Source organism: Podarcis tiliguerta (genome assembly GCF_965153285.1).
Source record: "Podarcis tiliguerta genome assembly, chromosome: 13".
NCBI lineage: Eukaryota > Metazoa > Chordata > Lepidosauria > Squamata > Lacertidae > Podarcis > Podarcis tiliguerta.
In genome coordinates, this window is record NC_139546.1 from 736,201 (window position 1) to 760,185 (window position 23,985).

At 46.8% G+C, this 23,985-nt stretch overlaps 2 protein-coding genes across 10 annotated transcripts in view; one reads left to right on the forward strand and one right to left on the reverse strand.

Moving 5' to 3' along the window:
• FOXN4 (forkhead box N4) overlaps positions 1–4,963 on the reverse strand; it is a 54,111-nt gene extending 49,148 nt beyond the window's left edge. For 6 of the 7 annotated variants that reach the window (XM_083407318.1, XM_083407316.1, XM_083407314.1 and 3 more), the window contains exons 1-2: positions 3,355–3,827; positions 2,162–2,257 (exon numbers count right to left, since the gene is read on the reverse strand). The gene's annotated coding sequence lies outside the window, so the exon portion shown is untranslated. Of the gene's footprint in view, positions 1–2,161; positions 2,258–3,354; positions 3,828–4,590 lie in introns of those variants that run through there. The other variant, XM_083407312.1, reaches the window with a different exon arrangement.
• The window catches only part of MYO1H (myosin IH), a 70,411-nt gene that overhangs the window by 5,816 nt on the left and 40,610 nt on the right, over positions 1–23,985 (forward strand). The window contains exons 1-4 of one of the 3 annotated variants that reach the window (XM_083407259.1): positions 9,474–11,549; positions 17,240–17,494; positions 22,313–22,474; positions 23,119–23,234. In XM_083407259.1, the coding sequence (XP_083263385.1) occupies positions 22,349–22,474; positions 23,119–23,234 (242 nt within the window). In that variant the 5' untranslated portion in view covers positions 9,474–11,549; positions 17,240–17,494; positions 22,313–22,348. Of the gene's footprint in view, positions 1–3,936; positions 4,073–9,473; positions 11,550–17,239; positions 17,495–22,312; positions 22,475–23,118; positions 23,235–23,985 lie in introns of those variants that run through there. The other 2 variants (XM_083407258.1, XM_083407257.1) reach the window with 2 other exon arrangements.

Here is a 23,985-nt window from a genome sequence, read left to right on the forward strand (position 1 = left end):
CCAGTGATTTGGGGTGGTGGGCGATGGGAGGGAGGGGGGTGTCACGAGGGAAGAGTGACATTTTCAGCTCGATCCCTTTTGTGATCTCTGGCTTACTTCCATGCTCAGCCTGTAATGTACCTGTGGCTAATCAAAGATCAGCAGTGGCTGCAATATAATCTCTAGGAAGGTCCGGTTTCTCGCTCTTATCTGGAGAAGCAGCCAATACTCACCTCCCTGGGACTCGAAGGGCAAAGCCACCGACATGCAGCATGAATTATTGAGCTTTCTCCACTGGGACGGAAGAGCCGCTTCTCATAACTCACGGCATCGTGTTGAGGCTACGCTGGATGGATCCTAAGCAACTCGCCAAGCGAGCTCTGAATGGCTTAGCTGGAACCATTGTTTGAAACGGCCTTCGGGATGGCTGCCCAGGTAATCTTAGCAATGGGGCGAGATTGTCGTGGTGGAGAACTGTCCAGACCTAGGCTGGGCTTGCTTCGCTTCTCGGCAGCCGCGCAGCTCCATGGCTGCAGATGGAGTCTCCCGCTGCCTCGACTGTGGGTGCACTATGTGACCTTGGGCAGGCCACGCTCTCAGGGCCTCCTCTGCATTTGCTCCTGTTTACCTGAGACAGTTCTGGCACCCTGAAACCCCTGGTTTTGCCGCCATCTTTTTTTGTTGGCAGGAGCTGCTGGAGTTCATTTTCTAAGTGAGGGGGTGGACTGCATCTTGCCTGTGGTGTGCATGTGCCCAGATTCCAGCCCATGAACAATAAGGCACCAAGAGGTTGCCATATTCCATGTTGCAGCTATGGAGGCATCTTTTGAACAACTGAGAACTTAGTGCATTAGGAAAAGAGTATTTCCTTCTGCTCTGCCTTTCACCCAGAGAGAAAGGCAGCCCTTGCCTTTTAAAGCAACAGACAACAGGCTATGGCAGAGTCAATAAGCAGATAGGATGTTGCCTCCATTAACGTCTCCCGCTGGCTGCAGGAAACAATATCTTGATATTATGGGTGTTACAGCTGGTGGGTTCTGTTTCCATCCGATAACTGCTGAAGGTGGGTGTGCACCTGTAAAAGGGAACTTAACAGCCAGCTATCTCACAGAGTTGATGGAGAAAGGGCATCATCCATAAGGTTCCAGCATCCACCCCAAGTGTTGTGATGTGCTACTGGCATTCAAGCAACCAAGTCCAAGAAAGCCAGGGATCACAGCTCTGAAACTCTTCCATCCCAGTTCGGCTTCCACTTCCTGTTTTCTCCCTGGAGTGTAGGGTTGCCTTTCCTGGTCTGTCTCCAGGTTGCCTGGCCCCCTCCAGGTGGCAGGTGGAGGAGAGAACGCCTTCAGTGATCATGGTAAAAATGAGTAAGAGCGCTGTGCATGCAGCTTGCAAGCTTCAGCCCAGCAACTGCAAATTACAGTACAGACACTCTGAAGGAATTTGCTGTCCTCTGCTCCCCTCCCCCAATTACTTTCCATCTCTGGGGCCTGCCCCTGTGATGTCACCAGGGGGGTCGGCCCTGGGTCTCAAGTCTGGGCCCTGAAAACTCAAAGTCTGGGATGGTCCTGACCTGCAACGTGGGTAGAATTTGAGCTCCGTGGAATTTGAGCTCCATGGGGCAGAAACCTAGAATCTCATTCCTTGTGTAGCACCATATACTCTGGTGGCATTATAAGACCACAGTACGAGCAACAGCAACACGCTTGTATGGAGCTGGTCCAGCCTGCTGCAGGATCCCCAGCTGGGCAGGTCATCTCTCAGCACCTGCCACTCTGGAACAGCTGCAGACACCCCAGCACCCCTAGGGCCCACCTTCTCCCTGGGCCACAAACTGGCAGCTGGCCATTTTAATTCATCACAGTATCCCAGACATAGCATGGCTCTGGAGCATTGTGGGAAATGAAAGTGGACGTGTCGGGGGTGGGGTGGGCACCAGAACCAGGAAGGAGGCACACCAGAGGATTCTCTTCAAACCAGCTTTGCAACCAGGGAGTGGAACCTTGCCATTCCTGACAAGGAGCTCCTGGCTTTGCCTTTCAACTTGTTGGGGGGAAGTTTCTTCTTTTGAAGTCAAATGTGACTGTATTGGATTTTCTTGGAAACTGGCCATTTGCATTTCTTGGAAACTGGCCATTGCACTTTGGTCACTGCTCCCAACAGGCTCAACAACACTCACCTCTCGCACCAGGTCCTGGGTGCCACTCAAGATCAGACCCAGGAGCGGACTTCTGGGGAGGAACCATGGCAGGCTAGATATCGGCTTCTGGTACTCCTGCCAACAGACGTAATTGTGCAGTGACGAGAGATAATCAAGACATAAATCCAGATTGCCAAATTCCCTTTTGAAATAAGGAAGGAAAGCAGTAGAGCCTCGCATGCTCAAAAGAAAACATTCATCATGTTGGGGGAATGTCTGTCTTCAGGGGTGGAGAGTGAGGAAAAGCCCTTGGCCAACACACTTCCTAGTAAAGGTAAAGGGACCCCTGACCATTAGGTCCAGTCGTGGCCGACTCTGGGGTTGCAGCTTCAGGTCTGCAAACTTCCTTCTTTTAACAGCCAGGTGTTCTAGGGCAGAGTCATTTAGTGCATCCAGAAATGTGACCTTTGTCATGAGAAAGGAGAGACTTGGAGTGTGGCCTTTGTGGCCAGGAGACCTGGCCTTGGCCAGACCTAGCTTCTGACCAGAGCTCTAGTTACTGGGGTGAAGAGCACAGGAGGCCATGCTTGGGACCCCTTTAATATGGCCAAATTACCTAGGCCGCACTCCAACGCATGCTTACCTGGGGGTAAGTCCCATTGTGCTCAGTGGGGGTTATCTCTGAATAGACATATATGGGGCTGCATTGTTAAAGTTCCATTATATTTAAATTTCCCAACCCACTGTGAGGTGTGGGTGCCCACCCCAGCCTGCCCCCACCACTCCCAAAGCTCATTCTCCTTCCTGCTTCTCCACAGCCAAACAGGGCTTATAATAATCATGACAGGGAAGATGCGGCAGTAAATCTAACTAGGGTTGGGTCATTTGTTTGCTTCCAGCCAGGCTGTTATAAAAATCTCATTTCCTAATGCAGTCAGCCATGAAGTGGCAGCGGCGGTGGACAGAACCTGTTCGTTCACTTATTTATTACACGAGGCATCGCTGTTGTGGTTGCTTGTCTGGTAAAAGCAATGTTTGCATTAAGTGATTCTCTAGAGCCTTTTACACCATAACAACATTATTGAAAGGGGGGGGGGGGGAGAAAGTAAGAAAGTAAAAGTCCTGCGTAGGGATGTCATTCATTCAAATAAAGTAGACCTGCTCATTCCCCTTTAACATTATACGCTAGGAGGTTTGCTTGGCACAGAGTTAAGTGATAGATAAAGCTTCACCTGTTTAATTGCTGCCTGGCTGGCTGCTGAAAAAAGCACAGGCTCAATCAAATACAGGAGGGGGGAGCCACCCAACTGGTGATGCTTTTATTTCACAGGACACCCGCAAACTGTTTTCTTGTCTTTAACAAGTCAGAGCCCCTGAATCTGAGGTCTATGTTCTCTCATCCACCAAGTGTAAAGCAGTTAAGAGTGTGATCCGGTGCTTGTCTACTCAGAAGGAAGCCCCGTTTCTAATGGAAATTGCAACCCAAGCGATTATGAAATGGAATGACAATTCTTCCTTATGCCATTAAGCCCCCTTGGTTCATTGTGCTCCACGGGGTGTCCTTTGCTGCAGGGGCCCCGTCTCCTAAACACAAGAGAGCCCAGCTGCAGCTGCCCAGCGCCCTTTGGGACCAAGGCCATTGGCACGCCACCCCTTTCAAGCGCCAGTCAGGCCTTCCTCCAGAGGTTTCTGGGAGCTGTAGTTTGTGGAGGGTGCTGAGAGTTGGGAGGAGAGCCTCCCTCTTCCCTTCCCAGAGCTGCAGTTCGCCGTCTTCTCCTCCTCTCAGCACCCCCACAAACTACAACTCCCAGAGCCCTTTGGGCGAAGCTGGGCCTTTAAAGGGATGGCGTGGCTGGGGCCCAAGAACAGCCCTGCCAAGGAGCCCCGGGCAAAATGGCTCTGCCGGTGGCTGCTCCTTGGAGGAGAGGCAGCATGCCGGAGGCTGAGGAGGTAAGCGGAGCTCCGGGAGAAAGGGAAGAATACTTCTCTCTGTCCTGGACTTTCTCATCCCCTTCAGTACAAGAAGGAGGCCCGTCTGCGAGGGGGTTAAAATGAAATGGGGGGAGGCAGCAGGGAGACCCCACGCTTGGGGTTTATTGCCAGGGAACTTGGGAGCGCCGCTCTAAAGAAACCAAGGGCTATTTATTGATTTGCTTTATCGCCCGCCCAGGAGCTGAAGGGGCCACGCAAGGCTTTCTTGTTCCCCTCCGTCCCTCCCAGGGAGCTTTGTCGGCTGCAAAGGAAACAAAGGAAACACGTATCTCCAGCCAAGTTCTTCTGCATTTCTTGTGATGTTGAAGTAATCAAACTCTTCCCCTCCCCGCCCGATGAAAGAGTCCTGTTATGCAAACTACTTAATTTTAGCTAATCAAACAAAGTGAGGCCTACAAAATGGTCGCATTGCATAGAAGGCAGCTCCCTAGTCAGGCATTTGCTCCCATTGGGACAGGCTGTGGTAGCCCTTAGACACCCAATGGCCTTGCTCCTGCGTTGAACGGGGTGCCGGGCGTGGCCCCCTGCTTAACTCTCCTGCGAGGGTGTTGATTCACTGCCCCCAATGCACCTAGGCTTGAAGTTGGGCAACTGAGAAAATGAGGGGCCGGGTGTAGCTAGGGCATTTGTCAGTGCTGCTGAATGCCCCTTATACAGTGGTACCTCTGGTTACAAACGCTTCAGGTTACGAGCTCCACTAACCCGGAAGTAGCTGCTCCTGGTTGCAAACTTTGCCCCAGGATGTGAATGGAATTTGTGCGCCGGAGGCCCCATTAGCGAAAGCGTGCCTCAGGATAAGAACGGTTGCAGCTTAAGAACGGACCTCCAGAACAAATTAAGTTTGTAACTAGAGGTACCACTGTATTAGGCTTATATTTGGGGCTTTTTTCAGATGGAACGCAGGTCTGGCACCTCTCAGGTGGGTGCCATTGCACCTATTTTTCTAGAAAAATAGCCCTGGCTATATTTTGCCTTTTGGCTACAAGAGCCCACACAATAGCCTATCATGCAGGAAAATACAAAACTGAGGGGTTACAAGAACTGGGGCAACAGGAAACCTATTTTTAGCAGCGGGGTTCAAAAAGTAAAGCACTAAATAGCCCTCTTCACGGTTTGCTTGAGGGCTAGAAGAGAGGGAGCCCACTGGAGCTGTCCCTAAGAAGGCCTTGTCCCATCACACGTCAACTAACTTCATTCTCCTGCTATGAGGTGCACTTGAGTTGGTTGGTCTTCCTGGGAAAGGCGCAGTGCCTGGCCAGCAGCTCACAGGGGCAGAAGGGCAAAACGAGGAGGGCAGGGGAAGGTGGCCCAAGCTCTGCACTGGAATGAAGTGCCCACCATGCAGCTATGGAAGATGGGGGAGCATCCAGAGTGTGTCTACCTAACAAACTCATAGGGAAGCCTATTTGACTGCCCACCAAGAATCTTGGGCGCTGTTTGGTTGAGGGGCTGAGAACGTTGTATGGATTTGTTTATTTATTAACCTGATCTTCCTCCCAAAGGAGCCCAAGGCAGCAAATCACAAGTGATGAAACAGAACTCCATTTCTCAGAGTTTGCTAGGAGGGGAGGGTGCCCACTAACTTCTCGCTCCAAGATGTGTGTGTCATGTGTGTCTGTGTCTCCTGTGACCTCCCAGGGGTTGGATTCCAAGGCCCTCCATTCCCAGCTTCTTGCCAGGTCTGATGAGACCAGAAGCCCAACAGCACCTGGGGGGCTGCAGGTTCTCAGACCCAGATTTAATCCAAGCTGAACACACCATGCATTTAAAGCACATCAAAAGTGCATATTCCCCCTCCCAAGAATCTTGGGAACTGTAGTTTATCCTTCACAGTGCTAAAATTCCCAGTGCCCTTAACAAGGCACACCTCTTGGGATTATTTGGCAAGAGTCGCGGGCTTTGAAAGTATGCTGTGTGGAACCTGAGTGTCCAGGCTGCATTTGGTGCCTTGGTGCCTTTGCTTTCCTATGTCCTAAGTCCGTCCTTTGGGTTTGTTTCCCTGGTTCGACTTTGCAACTGCTCAGCTCACAATCAACTCCAGGGAAGTTGCTGTTATGTTGAGGGTCACTGCATTGCTCTGTGATACTGGATTCGAGAGCGAGGCTTGAGCAGGTCAAAAAGGCTGATGTCACGATTGATTGGGAACGTGCAGAGTGATACTTTGTAAAATTTCTGCTGAGATGCATTTCCTCCTCTAAGGCACAGCCTTCTCAGCCCTTCAGATGCACCGTTGTCTTTTTGACAGGTAGTCTCTTGACAACATTGTCCTGGGGTTAAAATGAGTGCAGCACTTTTGGAACCAGGAGAGCGTGCAAACTATGGCAAGTTTCGTCCCTTGCCCCCCCCCCCCCCAAACTATCTGTTGAGAATCAGCAATGGGCTGCCAACTCAGCACACATTTAACCCACAAGGTAATGCTGGAATCCGGCAGTTCAGTATCCTACCGTCCTGGTGTTGGAACCAGAATCTAGGTCCTAGATGAACTTTGGTCTTGGCTGCAAACACGACATCTGACTCCCCCAAGCATTTGGACTGATGCAGGGGTAAGTTAAAGTTGCAGATGTTCTGTGCAATTGCTCTGGGGACAGTGTAGATTTTGGCTAAGTTTGAATTGAGCTTGAATTGAGTTGCAGCTGAGAAAGGTTTAATGGGATGATTTAGTCACGAAATGCAAAAGTGGATCTGTTTTGTTGTCCTGCTATTTCTGTAAGATGTAGGATAAATAAACAGACAAATGTCAGCTTTCTCAACTTGCCTTGATGCCTGGGCTGGGATTTATGATGGTTTCCCCTACCTGCAATTAGACTAGGATGCATGTGCTTGTTTTCTGCCAGGACTCGGGGACATCTGTTCTCTTCTACTTGATGGGAGATGTTAAGCCCCTGCTCAGCTCCACGTCAGTAAACTTCCATTGCAGGGCCTGGGACCTCGGGGGGGGGGGGGGTTCTCTTCATGACCAGACCTTTGATACAGGGTTGGCATGTGATGGTTGGTCCAGTATTGTCCAGTAATAAAAGGAATTGCAGCATCAGTTTCTTAGAACTGTATAGTGTGCTGATTACAAAAAGCATCTTGCACAATGCCCAGAGTGCAGCACCTCCAAAAGCTTTGTTGATAAATCTGTATTTATGAGCAAGACTTGAGGGTTAATTCTGAACCAGTTAAGCCAAGCAAAATTTCCAGTTGTGGGGCAGGGAAAGGGGGCATCACTCTCCTGCCTTTTATTCACCAGTAGTTTTGATTTAATTCTTTATAAGAGGGATGGGAACCCCCTTTTTCTGTTGAGGGCCACGTTCCCAAAGGTGGAATCTGCCAGAGGCCTCGTGCCAACTGGGTGCACAGCTGAAGCCCATGGTAGGCAGGGCTGGATACAAAGTGGGGAGCGCAACCTCCTCTCTCTCTCCGGCTTCCTCTCTGCCCAGCCAGATGCAGCAGATCACAGGTCACTCTTGACAGAGGAGGCACTTATTAGTTTGGGGGTCACACGTGGCCTCAAGGCCAACCTTTCTAATTTTAATCTGCTGTTTTACTTTGTTATGGTCCACTGCTGAATTAGCTGTTGAATTATAACAAAAAGCAGCTGTTCTTATTTTATTTTTTTAGTCCAGCTGTTTTTATTATTGTACACTGATTTATGCTTTAAACAAAATATTGATTTGATTCTTATTTACTGTGTGCTTGCTATTTTTTAACTGTGTCGTCTGCCACTTTGGAAAGCGGTTGTACAGAAATGGAAGGTACAAATTTTGGAAAGACATTTTGCTTCCTCTCCTTCTCAAATCTGGTTTGCAGAACCAGATTAAATTATGTGTAAGCAACAACTGCATACAGATATACGGTACTTGGCTTGCATTATAGATACAGATTGCAGAAATAGTGTGGGGTTTTTAATTTTTTTTTAAAGTGTGTACAAAGTCCTGGTTATAACTCCAGTGATGTATACTATTATACCATTTGCACACGCAGGTGATGTCCTATGCGCTGTAAACTCAGAACTTACAAATAACCAGCCTGTGCAATCCAGGCTAATTTTTGCAACAAGTAAAAAGCAGGGATGCTACTCTGTTTCTCCAAACCTGACCTGATACCGCTCTTGCACTTTATGCCAAGACATCCTCGCTGCAGAACTTGGGAACATCCTGCAGAGGTGATGCCAAGCCCCTCCCCTCCCCAATGAGCATGTGGCCGCTACACGAGCTTCAGTTTAGTCTCTTGGCAGCTACACGAGCTCAAAGCGTGTTGCTGCTGCTCCTGACCCTTAACAGGTGAATCTCCAGTTTGTAGCTACTGTGCCATTGGAAGCTGCTTTTTCTCAAAGTCAGGGCCTTGATCCGCTTGGCTCAGCATTGCCTACGTGGACTGGCAACACCTCTTTCAGAAGGAATATTCCCAGCCCTACTACAGGTGTTGGGGGGTCAAACCTGGGACCTTCTGCAAGTAAAGCAGGGGCTGTGGCTCTGAGCCTCCTTGTCCAGTGGTGCCCCGCAAGACGGATGCCTCGCAAGACGGAAAACCCGCTAGACGAAAGGGTTTTCCGTTTTCAGAGGTGCTTCGCAGGACAAATTTCCCTATGGGCTTGCTTCACAAGACGAAAATGTCTTGCGAGTCTTGAGATTTTTTTTCGCTCCCCACCCCCTTTTTCTAAGCTGCTAAGCCGCTAATAGCCTTTTAGCAGCTAATCCGCTAATCCCTTAAACCTTTAATAGCCGCTAATAGCCGCTAATCCGCTAATAGCGCTAATCCGCTAATCCGCTAATAGGGTTGCTTCGCAAGACGAAAAAACCGCTAGACGAAGAGACTCGCGGAACGAATTCATTTCGTCTTGCGAGGCACCACTGTACCTGCGGCCTCTTTTGACCCCCACAAGATTCTCTCTCTGCTGCTGACCAATCCACAGATAGGGAATTGCATACCCCCTTAACTTTCTGAAGCCCAAGAGACCCACTTTTTTTGTTGGTTTCCCTGCTTGAGATTTGAATGGCCCCTGGCTTGGCCTATTGTTTCTGCACCCCAAATGAGCAGGAGTTGCACCGTCTCCGAGATGACAGCGACTGGAGGGTTCTGGGGAAGGTGGGCAGGGGAGACCGAAAGAAATATGCCTTGATTCCCTCCCACTCATCACAAAGCCCACACTGTTTCAAAGCATCAGGATTCCTGTCCTAAAGAAGGTTCTCTTGACCTGGCCCACCTTGCCATAGCATCCACAGAGCGGACGTGCTCTGCCTGGGGCTCCCCTTCTCTCTCTCTCTCTTAACCTGTTCATTCTTCACCTGTCGCATTGGGTGGGGGGGGGGGAGTCCCCAGAGGAAGAGGCCTGACATGGCAGGTCTAACGGAACCCCGCCCCCCGGCCCTGAGCTAGAGGACGGCCGAGCCGGTCGGTCCTCGGCTTAGTCGCTGTAGACCTGCCTGAGCCTGACAAGAAAGAGTTGCCAGGAACAAATCTCTATTGTTCGCTGTCATCTTTAAATGAGTGTCAAAGTAGGCAGGGGGGCTTTGACCGTTAACTGCACAATTTGGCGGGGGCCCTTGTGTCCAGCCTGGCCAGCCCAGGCGCCCCCTCCCATTTCTCAGATTAGCAGAGGCGGCCTCCAGCCTCTCTCCTAAATGGGCCATCGTTGGCCCTTTGTCCACAGACTGCCCGGTGTGAAATTTGCAGCGACGTTAAATGTTTTCTAATGAATAATTATTGAAAGGAAATGGTGGGATGTGTGTGTAATGGATTGTAGCACATTAAAACGTTTTATTCGGGGGACACAAAAATGTTGTCCTTCATAAGCGCTTTCAGAGAAGGGCTTTCTTCCACCTCCCCACCCCCGGGAGAGAGGTTTTAAAAAAAATTCTCAGAGGATTACCATCAAACTCTTATAACAGGGTGTCTCTTTCTCTCTCCCTTCCACCCTGATAGAAATGGAAAGAGGCCCCCTGGCCATCAAATCTTTTTCAAGATGGCAGCCGTGAAGCCTGCGGAACTGTTGGAAGCTTTGGGGTTTAAAAGGAATGTTTTTGAACTGTCTTTTGCTTTGGGAGAATAGGTTGGGTTCCCCTCTCAACCTCTGTGCTTTTCACGGAGAAAGACGATCTAAGGCTGCTGTGCCAAAGTTACAGGCAAGTATTTGTCTATTGACAAGGAACCGTGGAATAATCCTGTCCCCCTCATGCCGATGACGATTAACCTTAAAAGCTTGCATTTTCTGTTCTCTGGAATATATTGCCATGTAACTGTTTTGCTGCGGGTATAATCAAGTTTAGAACATTATTATATCATCTTTAAAAAACTGCACAGGGGTGTCTGCCAAGTTTTGTCTTTTTCCCAAGCAGACAGCTGGTCACCACATTTATGTTTAATGCTGGCTTTTCAGTGAGATTAGTAAGCTTACAGATGTGGTAGATTTTCTTAAAAAGAACCTGGAATGGTTTCCCTTTATAAATGATATTCTGTGCATGCACCACAAGAGTGACCATCCCCACTTCCTGTGGTGTTCTGGAGGTGTTTTGCTGGTTGCTAAGGGGCAGCTGAGTTCAAAAGCATGTCATAGTGCAAGTAGATAAATAGGTACTGCTCCGGCGGGAAGGTAAACGGCATTTCCGTGTGTTGCTCTGGTTCGCCAGAAGCAGCTTAGTCATGCTGGCCACATGACCCAGAAGCTGTACACTGGCTCCCTCGGCCAATAAAATGAGATGAGTGCCGCCACCCCAGAGTTGGTCATGACTGGAGCTAATGGTCAGGGGTCCCTTTACCTTTAAGGAGCAGCTGGTTCCAGGGCAGCAGGTGTCCCTCTGCCCTTTATATTTTGACCTAGTGGAAATAATTTGATTATATAATTCAGTCCCACAAGATGTGGCAACGGCTTTATGTGGCTTTTGAAAAAAGTTAAGTTCATGGAGAAGGAGAAGCCTGTGAGCTGCTCTAAGCCTAAAGGAAATCTCCATCCTCAGAAGCAGTTTACCTTTTGTGCCCTACAGGCTGGGGACAGGTGGGATGGAGGTTGCCGCCTTGCCCTGCCCTGCCTCTGAGCTTTCCAGAATGGCCACTGCATGGGACTGGTGCAATCTATTTTGCCACTTGAGGCAAAGGACAAGATGGCAACCCCACTCCACATTCAGCAAACCATCCAGGCTGGAAGTTGATGCATATGTCCATGCTGATGGTTGGACAGCCTCCTCCTCCCCCGTGGCCAATGACAGCAGGCTAGCTCATGAGATGCCAGCTGGCCCCTGGCAGCTGTCTCCTGAGATCGGCACTGTTACTCTCTGCCCAACGAGAGGGACGGCTCTGCAGGAAATGGGATCCTGGGCAAGGCAAGGCAGGGCTCCTTGGGGAATTCAGCAATACCAGATCTACATGTCAACAATTGCCAATTGACTGGTTGGTTTTCAAGGAGGGATAGACAGTTTCACAGAGGAGAAGTGTGCCAGAAGCTGCTTTATGCCAGGTCAGACTCTTAATTGTTCACCAGTATGTATTTTATTTTAAGTTAGAATATTTGATTTAATGTTTGTGATTGTAATGCAGAAAAGATCCCTGCATTGCAGGGGGTTGGACTAGATGACCCTTGGGGGTCCCTTCCAACTTTACAATTCTATGATTCTAAGTACCACTTCTACTTTGTTCTGTATTTACCCCTCTCTCCAAGCAGGGAGAGACTCGGGGGGCCCTGCGCTTTGCCAGGTTCGGTTTCCTTGGAATGAGGGTCAGCCGAGGCCTTCAGGGTGTACTGTTTTATTTACACCTATATAGGTTTCATTTACACCTGGGCATAAGATGGAGGGGTTCACAACATTCATCAGTATTTAAATGAAAACTTTAAATTTGCAGTTTAGCCCAGCACACGTTTGAACAAAGCAATCTTCCCTAAGACATTTGTGTATGTTGCTTTCACTAATAGATGCATTATAATGCACATTTTACCCCAATGCCTGCATTTTTGTACACTTTACGTGGCCAGAGAACTGCACTGCAGAATTTGTAGAAGTGCAAATAGTGAAGGATGGCTGTGTTTCAGTTTTCATATTTCAGAGGCAGGCTCGCTTTAAATGTGAAAGGAAGTGAATTTCTCCCCATCCCTATGCTTGATCAATGTTGTCTCCATTTCCGTAATCCTAAGTGCTTGGCTGCCCTTCCTTGGTGGCGAGAGAGTGGCGCTCTGCACATGCTTGGTCAGAGTCAGAAGTGCTTCTGAATATGAGCTGCTGGAAACCACAGAAGGGGAGAGTTGCTCTTGTGCTCGGCTTGCAGGTTTCCCACGGGGGCATCTGGTTGGCCAGGAGGCTGGACTAGATGACTCAGCAGACTGACTCAGCAGAACTCTTCTTATGTTTCAGTGCTTCTGTGTCACGTATGGCTTGGTCCTGTACTGAGCTCCGCACTGGTGCTGTGCTGTGGAGAGGCCTGGGTCAAAGAAAGCTGTGCACCGCAGCGCAGGGATAAGAAACATACAGTGGTACCTCGGGTTAAGAACTTAATTCGTTCTGGAGGTCCGTTCTTAACCTGATACTGTTCTTAACCTGAGGTACCACTTTAGCTAATGGAGCCTCCTGCTGCCGCCGCGCCACCGCCGCACGATTTCTGTTCTCATCCTGAAGCAAAGTTCTTAACCCGAGGTACTATTTCTGGGTTAGCAGAGTCTGTAACCTGAAGCATCTATAACCCGAGGTACCACTGTATTTGCAAGAAGACTACCTTCCCAAAAGCAGGTGAACTCTGCAAACGCTTGATGGCTGTTCTTTGTCCAGAGCCTGTCGGAAAGGGTAGGATCTACCTAGGCAGAAGTAGCCTGCCTGGATTTATACAGGCCCTAGTCACCTCCAGGTTTGACTACTGCAATCTGTTGGTATGTCGGACTGCCCTTCAGGACCAGGTTCTCTAAAAAAAATTCCGGTTCAAGATGCAGCAGCTGCTGACTGGCTCATCTTATAGGAAGTAAGTAAATAAGATAATATCGTACTAGCCAGAGAGGCCATGACAAAACCATACAAACCCTGTCAGAAAGAGTGTGTTTGTGCCTCTGCCTAAGACATAAGCAAGGCTGCAGTTGGGGCGCCTCCACGACTGCATGCAATGCATTTCTGTTTAGACCTCTGAATCTCCCTTACAAGTCACTGCAATTTTCTCCACTTCCTCCTCCTTGATTTTTCTTGCCAGCAGCCCAAAGAGGGCTCAGCAGCCTAGAACGTCTCTGCCAAGGAGAGACTGCTTTCTTGGAACAAACAGGGGATTCAGAAAGTGCCTCCTAGGTTCTGTGTATAGTGGGCCATGTCACAAATAACGGTGAATGTCTTCTACATTCACTTGCCCACAAATACAGAGTCTCTCTATCTGCATATGGGATCTAGTTGCTCGTCCAGCACAGCTGAGGGCATTGCTTGGAAACGCAGCCCAATAGAGACAGATCTTAATAGAGCTGGCCAGAGTTTAGACAAACAAGTGGCTCTAAAATTTACTCAGGTGCTTAAATTCAGTATCTTAACTTTTTCTTCTTTTTTATGTTGCTTACACTGGACTTAAAAAAAAATCTTCATCAGCTTCTGTTATCATGTGTCTGTATTTTATGCACTCACCTCGGGCAGAATATAAATCCATCAAGTAAGAATGAATTAAATCAATTGATAAGACAAATTAATAAACTTTCTGCCCACTTTGTGTTGTGATCAGCAGAGGGACTGTTAAGGATTTAATTTTAAAGAAGGTTTTAGGGTGACCTCTTGTGGGAGAAAACAGGACGTACGTCTTCTGAAAATGTGAAGAAGTCACTTGTCATTTCTGTAACCAGAGCACCCTCTTCTCCTCAGACATGATTTTTTTAAAAAAACAACAACAGGTGCCTTGTTGGGCCAAAATCCAACAGGGGGCTCAGGATGCTTAACCTGTTGAATTTCTTCTTGCTGTTCAGCTGGGAAAAGCAGCTCAGCCCTGTTAGAGGAGGGAGGTGAATAAGGAGTTCTGCAGGCAGGAATTTTAGATGCAATGATGGTTGTGGGAGTTTAACCTGTTGGATTTCTGCTGATGTTCAGCTCATGGCTTTAGGGCATTAATAATTGGATCTCCTGCCTTCCCGCTCCTGCCACCCAAAGATGTTTTTCTTATATTTTGCTCATAGGGCAGCTGAGTGCATTGCAAAATGAAGGGTTGGTGAGCCCTCTGCCATCTTAATTTGCCCAGTGCAGGGATTTCAAAGGCTGTAGATAGGTAGATGACTTGGCTACAGCACTCCATGCTCTGGCAACTTCCAGATTGTATTATTGCCATGTGTGCGCTGTGGTCTATGTGGGGCTGTGCTTGAAGACAGCTGAGAAACTCCAGCTTCTCCAAAATTACTAGCTGGTTTGGCTTTAGATCACATATGACCTCTGTTCTAAAACTGTGGCTGCCAGTTTTGTTTTGTTTTTTAAGGCCCAATTCAAGATGCTCACATTAGTGTTCAAAGCCCTAGCTAGGGTTGTCCTATGTCCTTTTTTTTCAGGACACTTTTTCATGGGTATGTAAAATGAGAGTTGTCATAGTGATCCATAGCTAAAAGTAGAAGTCGGCAAATATGCCCTCTTTTTTTGCTGTTCAAAATATGGCAACCCTACAAACATTGCAGGCCTCAAACACCTGAAATGCGTAGGTTTGGAGCGTAGGTTTAGAGGCTTGGAGTGGTGGCAGCCCAGAGCAGGGCCTTCTCTGTGGCAGCCCTTCAGCTGTGGGCACCTGCCTTTTTCACTGAACAGCTTTGGGCAAATGTTGAAGATGTACCTCTTCAGCACTCCTTCCTTGGAGGTTTTTAAGCAGAGATTGGATGGCCATCTATAATGGATGCTTTAGCTGAGTTTCCTGTGTTGCAGGGGGTTGGTCTAGATGACCGTTGGGGTCCCTTCTAACTCTACAATTCTATGATTCTATGTGTTATGCTATTATTGCAAATGCAATATGCTTTAACTGCTTTGAATTCTGAATGTTGAGTTGGTGTAACCCAGCCTGGGGCCTGCTGGTGAAGGCTGGGTAACATAATTATTATTGCTTGTTGTTAATGTAATATAATTTAGCCCTGCACCCTGGGTCCTTGAGACAATGCTGCAGGAAGGCAGCGGTCCTTGAGACAATGCTACTGTGGGTGGCAGAGAAAATGATGAGACTCTCCCCCTCCCATGCCCTTAATGGGTTGGCTTCTAACTGCAGTCAGTGGAAATGTTTCAGTGGAAACTGAGCACTTCCTTGTGCTGCTGTGGCAGTCCAGGGATGGCAGGAAGGGAAGCAATTTGCCCGAGGTGTAATTCTGTGAAAAGAAATAGGTGAGAGAAATCTGATCCAGTAGGCAGCTCCTGGGATTTCAAAGGCCACTCACTCCTTTCTCTCTCTGGTCTCAGAGAAGGTAAGGTGTTCTTTCTGTCTCCGGTGCAGAGCAGTGTGATGGTCTTCATACTGTCAGTGCCCCTTGAGAGGGGCTGGCCGAGCATCCTGGTCAGCCAGGCCTGGGACCTTTGGGAAAGAAGCAGTTATTTCCTAGGAGGAAAAGGGGAAAGGCTGAAGCTGCCACAATGTCGAATGAGAAGCCTTGGCTGTTCTAACCCTAGATGTGCGCAGAATTGAGAGAGTTGTACAGTGGAGAGAGCAACTCTGCACATGGTCAGAGGCACTTTAGTCTCTTATTTTGTGTTCCTCTCTCCACCCCTACCCCAGGCTGTGTCAGCATAGGAACAAAGGAAGCTGCCTTCTAGCGAGTCAGTCCATTGGACCACCCAGTTCAGTACTGCCTGTACTGGCTGGCAGCAGCTCTCCAGGGTTTCTGGCTGGGCTCTCTTTGGGGATTGAACCTGGGACCTTCTGCATGCAAGAACAGGTGCGGTCTTGCTTCACCGGAAGCCCTGGGAAGCAGCCCTGGAGAGTATTCATGCAGCAGATTTAGGAAGGCAGGGAGTGACGTTTTTATAAGGGCCAGTGAGTTAGTGAAGATTCCAGTCTGCTGTTGGGTAGAGCTTTCTGACAGGAAGAGCTGTTTGACAATGAAGCAGACTCCCTGGGAAGGTGGTGGCTCTTCTTTGTTGGAGGTGTTTAAACAGAGGTTGGATGACCATCTGCCAGGGATTCCTGAGCTGCGATTCCTCCACTGCAGGGGGTTGGCCCTTGGGGTCCTTCCAGCTCTGCAGTTCTGTGATTCTCTGCTCATAGTTTCTCTGCGGGAAAAGGCAGCACGAGATGCAGGAAAGCAGGAGGGTGGGTGGCACAGCGTCCCCATGAGGATTGGGAGCACACGTGTTTTCTATTGCCTTCTGGCTATTTTGGACTACAAGTCCCATCATCTCTGAAAGTTGGCCCTGCTGGCTTCTGGGCCCCAGGTTGGGGAAGTCTGCTGCAGGCCCTTCCCCATGCAGGTGGGGCTTAGCATGTGGGGAAGGCACCTGCAGGATGCTGTCTTTGCAGGGTGTGCTTGTGGGTGAGATTTTGAGGGGGAGGAGGAGCTACTAAATGAGCACGCAAGGTGGGCTCAGCCAAGCAAAAGTGAAAAGCAGCAGCAGCAGACTCCCAAACTGCTTCACCGATAAATTGAGCAAATGGCCTCTCACGATGGGGTGCATGTAAAGCAGCCCCAAATTCTGTCACATAGACATTCTCCCCGACAGTAGAGGCAGGTGAATCTGTCAATATCTGCTTTCTTTCAGTTTCTCAGTTTCCAACCTTAAATTCAGCTGGCTACATTTCTGCATCAGTGACCTTTTGAAAAAATAATCTGCATGAAAATAAATATGATTTTTTGTGTACATTTATCCCAATATATGTATTTTTTGCAAGGAATTTTCACCAGTTTACACATATCTTTGCACACTTTTTGGCCAAAGAACAGCATTAAAAAATTTGGAGAAATGCAGATTTTGATAGATGGCTGTGTCCCAGTTCGCTTACTGGTTTGGGAAGTGTAAATTAGGTAAAATGTGAATTGAATGGATTTCTTCCCCCACCCCCATCCCTGCTTGACAGATAACTTCCTAGGTGTGTGTTCAGGGCTGCATTAGCTTTCTGGAACCCAAGAGTCGCCATGTCATTGTGATCTGTTCAGCAAGCCTTTCTCTGCTGCAGGTGCAGATGAGCAAGATCTGTTTCTAAGAGCCACTCGGAATCTCTCTCTCTCTCTCTCTCTCCTCCAAGGTGATGAAAAATATATTTTGCTCAGCTCATGACCCTGGTGGCTAGCAAGCTCCGATAAAAACCTTGCACAGAAAGACGCCCTGTCCAATTCACTGCCTTCCCAACCATGGCCATGAGTTCCCATTGGCGGAACAGCATCCCCAGTCAGGGCAGAGATTGCAACAATATGTTTAAAGTCCAGCTGGATTACTTTAGAAAGGGCTTCGTTGTGGAACAGGCAGAGGAGAATCGCAGGACGGAGCCGAGGCCTGCCAGGTAAGGGAACGTGGGGGAAGCTGAAGCCCTAGCGGCTCATCCAAGCAGACGCCCCCTGCAGCACAGCTGTGCCCAGCTAGATCCTTAAAAGACTTGTGGCGCAGCCTGTGTCTGAAATTCCCATTAAAAATGGCAAGTGCCCATGAATCTGCATGGGGCAAATTTTGGCAGACCTGCAAGCAAATCTTTAAAAGTGTATTTTGGGGGGCAGGAGTTCCAGGGCTCCGTGCAAACGATCTGGGGGCCCTGATCCTCATCACCACCACCTCTCTCCTTTGGCAGAGCACATCTGTTCAACTTGTGGAGAACTCAGTTGGATTCCTGAATTAACTTAAGAGGACAGCAGTGTCTTAGGACAGCCTTCCCAACCTTGTGCTGTTTGGACTACAACTCCCATCAGTCCTAGTTGGCCCAAAACAGCCAGAGGGGAGCCAGGCTGGAGAAGCCTGCCATCAAGCAAGTGGCGGTGGAAGCGAGGAATCCTGGTCAAATACTGCTGTGAAACTATTAAGCTGCAAGGCGGCCAAGAAAATGAGCTACAAACCAGAATATTTACAAATGGTTAGCCTTGGACCAAGGCAGTGGCAGACGCCAGGGGTTTTGTGAGATCACTTTTTGTTTTTGTTTTAAGTAGTACCTCGAGGTGCAAAATAGTGTTTCAGTGGGCAGAATGATGATTAAGAGGGTGGAACCAATTGCTTCCCGACCGTTGGTGAACTTCTAGACCAAATTGCGGTGTCTCCAGATTTACAGCTGCAGGGACTCTGGTGCGCTCCGTGCTACTTTTGGTTTAAACTGCAGTGTGATGGTGATACTGATTCTGCCTTGCAGACGTCTTGCTGGTGGCCTCGTTCCAAATTCCAAATCATTTCTTAGCAATTAAGGGAGACTGATGAGAAGTGTGCATAGAAGAGAAGAGGAGACTGAGATTCCAACAGATTCAAATGACGAGAAAGGAGATTTTGATTAAACATTAGGAAAAACTTCCTTGTTGCTTGTAGTATGCATGAGGCAGGAGAACTTTGCAAAACGAAGCTTTTTCTCTAGTTCTGATTATTGTAGTTTTAAGTGCAAATAAGTGAGTAAATAGGCTGAATCGGATAGATTTTGTTTCATTGCTTTTCCAAAGGGTTTACAATTTATTAATCTTTTTTTAAAAAAAAATTTATAAAATTTTCCAACATACATTTATAGTATCCAATCTAAATTTATCACATATTTTCTCTTTTAGACTTCCTTCAACCTCTCTGACAATCATCCATTATTCAAATTTTTAAATACCGTATTTTTCGCACCATAGGACGCACCGGACAATAGGTTTTAGAGGGGGGAGAACAAGAAAAAAAAAATCTCCCCCTCTCTGCCCAGCGCCCCTTCAGCGAAGCGGCAGGAGGCGCTGCGCAGAGAGAGGGAGAATTTTTCCCCTCTTGTTTTCCCGCTCTAAAACAAGGTGCCGTTCAGGCGGCTACCTTGGAAGCCTGGAGAGCGAGAGGGGTCCCCTTAATTATTGGAATTGTCTGAAATAAGAATAACATCTTTGGCAGCACACTCATCTTAATCGTTGAAATTCTCCCCCAAAAGGATAACTTCATTCGGCCCCACACCTCTAGATCTTTCTTTATTCCCTTCCACACTGGCACATAATTATTCTGAAACAAATCAATACTCTTGGGGGTTAACCAGATTCCCAGGTATTTAACTTTTTTCACCACTTCTATCCCTGTTTGTTGTTGCATTGTTTCTATCATACCTTGATCCATATTTTTTGCTAACATTTTAGTTTTTTTCTTATTCAATATAAACCCTGCCACTTGACCAAATTGTTCAACTTCCTCCAAAACAACTTTTGAACTTTCCGGCGGTTCTTCCACTGTTATTACCAGATCATCAGCAAAGGCTTTTATTTTATATTCATTACGGCCTACTGACACACCTTTTATTGCTTCATTTCTCCTTATTGAATTTAGGAAAATCTCCAGAACCATTATGAATAACAATGGTGAAAGAGGACATCCTTATCTCGTACCTTTTGATATTTTTAATTCTTCCATAGTCATATTGTTTACAATCAGCTTAGCTCTTTGTTCAGTGTATATGGCTTTTATTCCATTAAAAAATTCATTCCCCACCTCCATGTGTTCTAAATTTTTTAACGTAAAGTCCCAAGATATATTATCAAAGGCCTTTTCTGCATCCACAAATATTAACACTGCTTGTTTCTCATTCCTGGCTGTTAGATAGTCTAACAGATTGACTATATTCCTTATATTATCCTTCATCTGTCTGCCAGGAAGGAAACCCGCTTGATCTTTATGTATAACTTCTTGTAACACCTTTTTCAACCTCTTTGCTAACATACTTGCGAAGATTTAACAATGAAATAGGCCTATAATTTTTAACTTGAGTCAAATCCAAGTCTTGTTTTGGAATAAGTGTAATAAAAGCTTCTTTCCACGTCTCCGGCATTTCTCTGTCCTTAAGAATATTATTCATAACTTCTCTCAATGATGTAGACAGGATGTGTCTCATTTCCTTATAATAACTTGCTGTAAATCCATCTGGTCCTGGAGCTTTCCCTTTTTTCAACTCTTTTATGACTTCTTTAACCTCTTCCATTTCTATAGGGGCGTTCAGCCTTTCTTTCTTTTCTGTCGGGATCTTCTGCACCTTTTTTTCTTTTAAGAATCTTTCTATTTCCTCATATTATTTTTTTCTTTGTTATTGTATAAATGACTGTAAAAGTCCAAGAATCCTTTCCTAATACCCTTTGGATTGACTATCTCTTCACCTTCCATGATGATTTTATTTATTGTATTCTGCTCCTTTCTTTTCTTAATTTGCCACGCCAGCCATTTTCCTGATTTGTTTGCAAACTCGAAGTTTCTTTGTCACAGCTTTTTTATATTCCATTCCACCTCTTTGTTTATTATCATCACAAATTGTGTTTGCAGAGCTTTTATGGTCTGTTTTATTTTTAAATTATCTGGTTTCTTGATTAATTTTTGTTCATTGTCCATTATTTGTTTTAAGATTTCCTTCTTACCTTTTTCTCTGCTTTTATTTTTAATTGAGTTCTGTTGTATAAAAAATCCTCTTATCACCGCCTTGCTGGCGTCCCACACGACATTCATTTTTGTACCCTTATTACAATTGTACTCCACCAACTTCTTTCGTGCTTCCTCTAAAAATTTTTGATCATCTAGAAGGTAATCGTTAATTCGCCACCTGAAAGTTCTTTCTTCATAACCTCTTATTTCACATTTGATTGGATTGTGATCTGAAATTACTCTTGGTTGAATTTCCGCTTTTATGATTCTTGGAGTCAATTTGTTAGATACCCATATCTGCTCGATTCTCGACATTGACTGATTTGATTCCAAATTCGGAATACAATTTATTAATCTTGCTCCAGTTAGAAAAATTGTCATCACTCCCAAATTTTGCAGCCTTGGGAAGAAACGTTGTGTTTTCTTCTCAATGCAGACTCTAAATGAATTTTGGAAACCATAAAAGAAAATAAAAAAGTTGTGTTTGTGCAGCTTTGCAGGTCAAGCAAATGCTGGTTTCTGGAAGACACAAGGCTGCTTCCAGGATAATTCACAAGCCTGGCTGGCATCCAAATAAAAGTATAATGGGATGATTGTGTCAAATTATTTCTAGAGGGACAGCAGCAAAAAATTAAAATGAGGTAAAAAAAGTATGTTGTGGCTACTAACAAATACACCATAGTCCTTTATGAAGTCAAGTTTTTGCTGGCAAACGTGAGAGACAGCGGGATGCAGCCATGAGAGTGTTGGACTAAGAGCGGGGAGATCAGGGTTCTGATCCCAACTTGGTTGTGGAAAGGAAAGTGGGATAGAAACGCAGTAAATATATAAATAGTAGTTTTATATATACCTATATTGCCCAGAGTCCTTGAAAAAGGGGTTGGAATGTAAGAAATTTATTTATTATTTATTTGTTACATTTGTATTCCACCTCCCGTGCCACCAGAGCTCAAGGTGGTGTGCATTGTTTCTCCCCTCCCCATTTTATCATTGCAGCAACCCTGTGAGGTAGGTGAGGCTGGGAGGCATTGGCTGGCCCCCCAAGGTCACCCGGCGGACTTCATGGCTGAGGGAGGGATTTGAACCCTGGTCTCTTGGGGTCCTAGTCCAGCAGTCTAACCATTCTCCTACGCTGGTGCTCTGGGCTGTATGTGAACTCATCGGTTCTCTTCCATCTCTGAAAACTAGCAGGTGGTGTCAAAGATGCCCTGCCGGAAGCTGCTTTGTACTTTAATCTTGAAAGACCTACATTGGCTCCCAGTACGTTTCCGAGCACAATTCAAAGTGTTGGTGCTGACCTTTAAAGCCCTAAACAGCCTCGGTCCAGTATACATGAAGGAGCGTCTCCACCCCCATCATTCTGCCCGGACTCTGAGGTCCAGCGCTGAGGGCCTTCTGGCGGTTCCCTCACTGCGAGAAGCAAAGCTACAGGGAACCAGGCAGAGGGCCTTCTCGGTAGTGGCGCCCACCCTGTGGAACGCCCTTCCAGCAGATGTCAAAGCGATAAACAACTACCTGACATTCAGAAGACATCTTAAGGCAGCCCTGTTCAGGGAAGTTTTTAACGTGTGATATTTACTGTATTTTTGGTTTCTATGGAAGCCGCCCAGAGTGGCTGGGGAGGCCCAGCCAGATGGGCGGGGTATAAATAATAAATTATTATTATTATTATTATTATTATTTAATCTCCCTCTTGTACCCACATTCTCTTGGAGAAATTGTGCTGTTCTAGCTATCCTTGATTCAATCCCCGCCCCCTTGCCCCTTGCAGATCGAAGCAGCGTGGAGGAAGCCCTACAAGCTGAACATGGAAGGGGCTCTCGTGGCCCGGGACAGAGTTGGGATTCAAGATTTCGTCCTTTTGGATTCTCACACGAGTGAAAATGCCTTCTTGGACAACCTTCGCAAGCGATATCAGGAGAACCTCATCTATGTAATTGCACTCTGAGCTGCTTTAGGGATGCTCCAGTTGGTCATGAGCTGTCTTATGAAGAAAGGGGTGGTGATGGGTGGTTATTATGGGATGCCTGCTGTTCTGTTGGATTGGTGTCTCTTTCAGATGTGGAGAGGAAATGTGGAACTAGAACAGGAGTGTTGGGCCTCCTGGGGTAGCTTCAAAAGAGGATCAGACCAATTCATGGAGGACAAGGCTAGCAGTGGCTATGGGCCACAATGGCAGGGCCGTGGGCCTTGGACCTTCTGCATGTGCTCTGCCCCTTCCTGGCTTGAGCATAACACAAAGCCATAATTTGTTTCTCTGACCATCCTTGTTCCAAAGGCATTCAGACAAACCATAGTTTGTTTTATTTCCCACGTGCTCTTCCCTCATGCCTGTTGATGGGCATCGGTGGTGGGACATACCAGGATGTACTCTTTACAAAATGTTGCTTTACAAAAATGTATATGAATTAGGCAAAATTGCACACAAACAATTGTGTTGCAAAATGGTGTGTAAAAGTGGAGAGCTTGCACTTAAGGCTGGAAAACTGAGAAATGGGGATAACCTGCAATGGACAGACCCCCTCATCCCTGTGGCTGTTGGGTCCTTATTTGTAGCGTTTGTTCCTTACCCCTCAGACGTACATTGGCACTCTCCTGGTGTCTGTGAATCCCTACAAAGAGCTGGGCATCTACACAGTGAAGCAGATGGAGCAATACAAAGGGGTGAACTTCTTTGAGCTGCCACCACACATGTAAGCACGTTGCCAACTTTCTTAGGTGTCTGCTTGCGCAAGTCTCCTCCCACCCAGATTTTAAAGAACCAAATTAGATTTTAAATGGCAAAATCCTTATATTGCTATGTTTCTGAGTTACTGCTTGTAGTTGAGTAGTGGAGCCTGTTGCACCTTCCAAAAAGTTTACGCTAATTTGTGGACAGTGTAACGAAAGACTCGTTTTCAAATACCTGGCATAAAAAAAATGCTACCACTGTAAGGGAGTAACTAGCATCACACAGGGTTGACTCCAGAAACATAGTTAATAGAGCTGTTGGGAAATAACAATGCAGAATACTGGGCGGGGAAAGGGAAGGAAATTGTTGTGTAAAACATGGTTGGGGGAGAATTTTACTTTATCCACATTTTTATGTAGCAGCACCAGATTTGCAGCTCCCAGACTAATATGTGAAATGGAATGTTATTGTCAGGGCTTTCACCCAGCCTTTGCCAAAGAGGGGCTCATGGTGCGTTCCAGCACCATTTTTTCCTAGAAAAATAGCACTGGTAATTAACCTTCAGATTTCACACTTCTCCAAATCTTGCCATTTAAACTATTGTCTCAAAAATGTACCAAAATGTATGTTTTAAAAAGTGTGCATTTTAGGATTACATTTGAAAGTAAGAGTTTAAGTATGAATTTAAATACAGATTTTTATACATTTTTTAATGTGTCTGTAAAATTAATGAGGAAATTGAACAGAAAGGACTTACTGATACAGGTGCAATT